The 7,701-nt window shown below is 24.0% G+C and overlaps 1 protein-coding gene across 1 annotated transcript; it reads right to left on the bottom strand.

Annotated features, from left to right (window-relative positions):
• Window positions 1-2,925: 2,925 nt before the first annotated feature.
• LOC112595425 lies at window positions 2,926-7,250 on the bottom strand. The gene is made up of 9 exons (XM_025340626.1): window positions 6,920-7,250; window positions 6,685-6,860; window positions 6,531-6,620; window positions 6,053-6,154; window positions 5,723-5,987; window positions 5,539-5,651; window positions 3,558-3,763; window positions 3,302-3,483; window positions 2,926-3,234 (listed from the first exon to the last, which is right to left on the bottom strand). The coding sequence occupies exons 1-9, from the start codon at window positions 7,100-7,102 to the stop codon at window positions 3,046-3,048; spliced, it is 1,506 nt and encodes a 501-aa protein (XP_025196411.1). The 5' UTR covers window positions 7,103-7,250; the 3' UTR covers window positions 2,926-3,045.
• Between the last annotated feature and the right edge of the window lie 451 nt (window positions 7,251-7,701).

Here is a 7,701-nt window from a genome sequence, read left to right as displayed (position 1 = left end):
TTGTGTATTTATTGTTTGAATTACTTAGTGGTTTATTGTTCATTTAATTAAAAATACATTTTTTGGACTTTTTAACTTTGTTTGTTATTAAGTTTTTAATTCATTATTTTTATTAAAAAATAAAATATGTGTTTTGAATAATATTATAATATTAATTAAAATCTATAAAGTATCCAGCTTTTTAGTTTTTACTATTTATTGTATTTTTCTAATCTGCTGAAATATGTGTTACTATCTATCAACACTTTAAATGTTTTGTGTTAGTTGAAACTATGATAAACATTATTTCAGTTTTAAACAAATTATAATTTTATATAATATTATAATTCATAGTAAAATATTAATATCATGGTACTATGCTGTACTAAACTAAATAAAATGTCATTAGCTCATCATAAATTCAAAAATATTTATACTGGTTTTAATATTTGCTTCTTAAATATAAATCAAACTTACCAAACCTTACAACATAGCCATGAATTGAGTATGATAGAAAACGATCAAAGATCAAAAAAATAAACTATAAATATTTTTCATGTGTTGGTCAAAAACAAAAGTGACATTCATGATGTATGAGGCCTAAATGTCTTTAATATTTTATAATAGATAAATTAGACTATCAATTCTTATTTTTATTTAGGTAATTAATATTGTAAACATTTAAAAAGAAAAAATGTTTAAATATTCAATTTTATAGATACCCAACCTATTAAAAAAAGGTGCACATTTTATATATTTTGTAGTATTGTATATATTTATGATATTCCTGGTCATCTCATGAGGTACTTTTATCCTTATGTCAACATTTCTAGCTATTTGATCGAACTTGATATTTTTTATTGACATATAACCCACCTCTTAATAAATAAAAGCACTTATAAACCTTATTTTCTACCAAAAATTACTTTCAAGCATCAACAATTGAAACCTTTTTATTATTGGTTCATATGATAATGACAGTTCAAAAATATTTTTTATAAAATGGTACATGTAACATTATTAAACAAACACATTTATTGCTTCGTTCAAAATCTGAAATTAAAAGCATTGTAGAAAACGTTAGGTCTATTTATTATAATGAAATGAAATCATTATTAATCCTGTTTTCAACGGTAGATCATTAAAGTGATCATTAGAGTGAGAAATTGGTATATTTGGACAATGAGACGCTATACGCAACTTACTTCTTACCTACACATTAACCTATAATATATTAATATCTACCTACCATTAATGATAATTTAATGAAAATAGTACAGTACCTATAGTAAATAACATATTATTTTCGTACATTTTCTTTAGCTTATGAAACATGAGAACATTATTATGTTAAATAGGTAGGTACCAAAGCTACCAAGCCAGTGTTATAGATAAACATTTTCAATTACTGTCAATAAGTATGGAATTTTGAAAGAAATATTAATAAATGTAAAGGCATAAAATATATAGGTAATAATATACATGCACGGAAAACTTGGCAATCAACCCCATAAAACATTACCATTTAATGACCGAGTGCTCTAAATTGAAACCACACTGAAGCAAGAATGAAGAAATATTCAAGCAATTTATATATTTTTCAACAATATTTACTTAGGTAAGTAAAATACCTATTACAAATAATGTAAATCCTCTCCCTTTTATTTTATCTATAAACATATATTTTAGCTAAAGGTAGACTAATAATCCATGTTGTTGAAATTTTAGGGTTATTAAAAGTAGGTCACTTTATCATGCATTTAGATTTTAGACCAAAAAATAATTATATTTCCAGAAGTTAAATTTTAATTTTTTTTTTTAAATATTTGAATTTGTTTGATCCTTGTTTGTGTGTTTCATAGGAAATTTATCTTCTTAAGTTACCTACACTAAAGTAAAACTGAATTTTGGAAATAAAATAAATTCTGTAGTTTATTAATAAAAAGTACCTATGTATTAAATAATACAACAAATAAAAATCCATTCCCTACGTAACCTAGAAAAGAAAATAAGGAATTCAAGTATGTTTTCAAAATTAAAATCAAGTTTTTGGTACTGGTGAATTTTTGTTTCGCTTTTAGGGACTTTCATAGTCACATAAAAGTTTAAAAATGTTAAATTTCAAAATATAGTGACTTACTGATGTGTGACTGCGCGTAGGTACACTAGGGATTTCCAAAAATTGAAAAATCTTAGCCGTAAGTCGGTGAGTGGTGATTATTAAACGGGTGATAAGAAATCAATTAAAACTCAAAAATCGAAATAGTATAGCAGCATAATATAAGTTATTATTTATAATATAAGAAAATCATTCGTATAACACTTTTAAACATTGGATTCTGCAAGCATAACTAGACTTGACTTTTCAAAGAGCTAAACTATTGTTTTAATTAGACTTAAGTGTTTAGAGAGTTGTTTGTTTTTTATTTGTGCCACCTTACTTTTTATTATTATTATAGTTTATATATTAAATTGATATTATAGTGCACTATGTACTTGATAAAATTCTCTACTACATGATCTTGAAAGCTCTCTGAAGATAATAATGTAAATTTAATATTGGTATGTCGTAAATGATTATATTTTCTAGCATTTAAATGTACGAAGTATTTTCCAGATTTACATCTTCCTACTTTAGATCTAGCTATCCTTAAGGTACTGTTTTGGCTTCCAGTAATTATATTTAATATATCATTACCCTAATTATTCTCCTTTTTTTTATTTTTCACATTATTACAAACACAAATATTTCAAGTTTTGATTTTCACTTCAAAATCATGTGTTATTGAAACTGGAGTAAAGGAAATAATCAAATTATACTATGCAAAATTATAAATTTTATATAATTAGTGTTTTTTAGTATGAATTTTTTACTGTATTTTTTATTATTAATCAAGTACAGTAATATAGAATTCAAAAAAATTTAGATAACTTAAAAAAGATGAAATACTCATAGTGTATAGTATAAAAATATCAATTACATACTGTATAAAAAATACTTTCACGAAAGTTAACAAAACTTAACTGAGAATCAGTTAAAAATTTTTTTTAGCATTGTGAATTAGTTTAATTTGATTTTAAAGTACTACGTAGACGTATAAAAAAAGCATGCTTAGACATTTCTGAATCTGCAGGAATATAATTTTCATAAAAATTTTGAACAAATTCTTCAATTTTGAATCCAAACTTTTGATATAGTATCATGGCTGGATTATTTACGGAGACATGTAATGTTATATCTCTAGTCATGCAAGTCTAAAAAAAAATATATAAATTTAAATATATGCAATTATATTTTGTTAATAAATTTTTATTATAATACCTGAATTAAATGGTATACCATAAATTTAGCAATACCACAGTTATTCCAATGAGGACGAGTGAACAAAAATGTTATATAATTTTCATTTGTACTTATATCTGGGACCATGAAACCAAAACCAATTACCAAGTTTTTGTATAATGCAATGACACTGAAGTCTGGGTACAATAGACTTTCAGTTACTAAATAGTAAAAATTTTTTTTTTTAAATTATAAAATACAAATTATTTGTCATTAAATCAATATAATTGTTTACAATCAATTCCAGGCCAGAAAAATTGTCTCGCCAGTGCATTTACTGAATTTATGTGTCTAGCACGAACATAACTATAGTCAATTGATTGAATTTCTGTAGTTTTAGGCAATCCTTTTTTTTTTCTAAAATGCTCTTTTAATTCATTCAACATTTGTAACCACAGTGGTTTAATCTGCAAATCTCTGAATATATATGGTTTTAAATGCCTATAAAAAATGAATAATAATTTTATTACCCTCTCCAGCATAAAACAAAATATGTTTAATATTATTAATACTGTATTTCTTAAGAAAACACTACACCAGCATTTTTATCTTTATTACTTACTAATAAAGTAAGTAAAAATACAAATGTACGATGAGTTTTTTACATTTAATTTTGTTAGTTTTAAATTTTAATACTAAATTGATATTGACTAGTGATGGGAACTATCGAACTATTTGATAATCATTCCATAACTAATCGAATAGTTTAATTTTTAAATATAAAAACTATTAATAAATAGTTATAAGTTATTAATTTGTTAATTGTTATCATATTCGATAATCAATGTATCTAATGGCTAATATTATATACTATATAGCAGGGGTGGCAACTAACCTTAACTTTGGGAGCCGCAAATTTATAAAGCGATGTTTATGAAATTAAGACACATTTTTGGCTACATATACTAAAAGCACCGTCGCCGTGCCAATCTATACCTAATAACGACTGTAATGATAACAAATCAATGGCAATAAAAATGCTATCTAACATTTCTAACGATTCAAACAAATTTTATATTTATTAATTTTGGTCTAAATTTAGTTCAAGAGCTGCATGCAGCTCGCGAGCCTCGTTGTAGCCACCCCTGCTATATAGTGTGTTTATTCAGTTTATTATTAGTAAAATTAAACTAATTTATTAAGTTATACTTTTTTGTTTTAAGTTTAAAATTTAAACATAAAAAGGAAATACGCAATTTCAAAATGAATAATCAAATCATAATTTTTTTTTTTTTTAAATCTGTATTTATTATTTATCATAAGTAATAACAAATAGTATAATAATATAGTAATTAAATAATATAAAATAAAATTATATAGGTATTGCAACTTGAATTAATTTACAGAGGTTTGGACATACTTTCGGATTATACATGCACATAAAAGAACTTATAGCAAATTCTTTTTACTAGGACAATTTTTTAATACCAATGTCTATGATTTTAAACTTTTTTCATGGAGTTCTTAAAATGTAGAAAAACATCAATACTAAGACCTATTTTATTGACCAAATCATGTTGTGGGATATATCTACTTAACATTTAATTATAAAAAACTGAATTGTAAAAAAAAAATTATAAATTAAATATTGATGAGCCAATAGTTAACGATGTTTCCAAAATCCAAATGCGATATAAATACTAAATAGAAAACATACTACAAATATCCAACACTTTATACATATATATATATATAAAGTATGTAAGTCCGTGGTATTAGCAAATTATCAATTCAAACTTAATAAACTCATTTTTATAAATGCAAAATTACACTTTAAACAATATTTTTAGTTCAAAATAAGCGGGGGTGATAAGCACCATCTAGCACCTCCATATATGCACTAATGGTCTTCTTAAAAATTGAAATATTCAAATAGTTTGAAAAAATATAACTATTTGATAGTGTGATTCAAATAGTCCAACAAACTATTCTATAATGCGATTTGAATAGTCTACCAAACAATCCAAATAGTCTATTCAACTATTTGATAGTTTTTATTAACAAGCTACTAAACAGTTATGTTAAAAATATTCAAATAGATATTCAATAGTGCCCATCACTAATATTGACTTATTAATAAGCTTAAAAGTTTTTTAATATTATAATTTTAAACCAAGTTATAAATAAATGTTTAAAATATTATAATTGGTCAATTTAACATTGAAAAAAAAGTATAATTTTTTCAAGTAATAGTTGTAAAATTTAATAAGAATTACCTTTGAGTGTAAGGACTAATGATAGTTTTGGGTTTTGAACCACAAAGAAGATCTCTTAATAATAAAGGACCTGGATTTTCAACCTGTTCAATAAATTTTTCTCCTGACTTGCCCTACATCAATATTTTAAAAATAATTATAAAATCTCAACACAATAATTAAAAATGATTATTGCATGGAATACCTGATATCGATTAAATATATTTATATATTGGTCTGATGCTAGTTGATGGTTTATCACATTAGCTGAATTGCCAGCTGATAATTTCTGTAAATTATTAGGTAGTTTAAATTCAACTTTACAATTACTTCCTTCAATATTTTCTGTACGTAAAGACTGAGAAACAGTGTCAGTAACCGATTTATTAACCAAAACTAGCTTCTCATTTTTAGTTTCTTCTGTGTTTTTAGCAATTTTAATTTCTTTATATTTGTTGTGTTCTTGTTTTCTAGAAGAATTAAATAAAGAAACAATAAGTAATTTGTAAATAATTAAAAATAAATTAATTATTACTCGTTTAAATTATGTTCTGTAGAATAATCTAAAGTTGGAAACAATTTTATCATGTCACTGTCGATCTCCATAGGTGAAAATAATTTTGGTGGCGTACATTCCCTTGAAACACACAATTTTTCTTTTATTATCACTTGATTGTAAAATGTTTTATTTTATCTTATTTAAAATAAAAAAATCATTAATACAATCATAACATATTGATATTCAATATGATACGAACTAAAAAAAAAACAAAAATTTTCAAAGTAAGACTTTATTTTAAAAACAAAAACTAAATCCAATGTTTCTCTAGAAATTTGGTCCAATTTTTTTTTAAATATCTCCATAAACTGTTGATTTGCTACTTTTTCCCAAGTTATAATTGCTCAGAATAATAATCCTGTTATTTTAACTTTAAGTATCTTCTAATGAAGCATTAGTAAATCATTAAAATAAACGTTTAAACATTAATTAGTATTATAATGATATAAATTACCTTGAAGTAATACTATCTTTTGTGACACTTATTGATTGTGTATAATTTATTTGATTTTTTTGATTTTCTAATAATGCATCTTTTAATAATCTAATAAAAAATAAATTAATAAAATATTGTTATTCATATGATTTATTTTGTAAATAATACTCACTCTGTTGTTACATCAATAGCATATAAGCTACAACTAGTTAACTCGTCATTTACATTTATTTTCTCTAGATTTGTTGTTTTTGAAATATCTGATGATATAAAATCTGATTTTAATGATTTATTAATTGCATCAAAATCTTCATCATCCAATTCGTTAGTATTACACTTATGATCATACTTTAAAAAAAAAATTTTTTTTGTTTTTTTACTTAACAGTATTTATATTTTAAACTTACTTCACTTCTTTTTTTGATTGGTAAACAATAATCATGTTCTTTTTCAAACCATTCATTGAATCCTAAAAATGTATTTTTGCTTTTAGCTCTCAGACGTTTCATGATTGTACCACGGTTTCTATTTGATTTTTTATGGATGTGCAAGTAATCAGTGAAACTACTCGCATTAATAGTCAACTCCATATTAATGTGGGTGACAGTGACAATAGGAAAATAATATTTAATCTCTGCATAAGATAAGTTCGGGACACTTCACATTAAATAATCCAATATAACAAACGTTAATAAAAAATATAAAATAAATATTAAGTTAATAATTGAATGAAATCACTTGGCACTGTCAACAATAAAATAGAATAATAATAATAACTAAAAATCAATCAACTTGTTTCAAATATTATAGAGACACTTTAAACATTACTAAAATGTTTTGTTATTCAGACTTGTATGTTGGGTGTTCAACTTATTATTCAAAAGTTTAAATAAATTATGGTTTTAGTTTTTAAAACTTTTTATAGGTACAAATAATATTATGTACTATGTAGTTGTAGAAGCACATGGGTTATGGAAATATCAAATATGGATTACATAGAATACTTATTATCAGTTATCACAATAAACTTGATAATAGATTATCTATATCAGGTAAGTGGTTCGATTACACAATATTTTCGTGGTTAGGTTACTGTTTATAGATATGGATACGGAGTTCGTCCATTTTTTTATTTCATCTATTATGACTTGGGTTCAGCGCTGTTGTCATCATAACTCCCTAACCGGTA

Source organism: Melanaphis sacchari, unplaced genomic scaffold (genome assembly GCF_002803265.2).
Source record: "Melanaphis sacchari strain LSU unplaced genomic scaffold, SCAv2.0 Contig27_pilon_pilon, whole genome shotgun sequence".
Lineage (NCBI taxonomy): Eukaryota > Metazoa > Arthropoda > Insecta > Hemiptera > Aphididae > Melanaphis > Melanaphis sacchari.
This window is presented reverse-complemented; position numbering and strand designations above follow the sequence as displayed.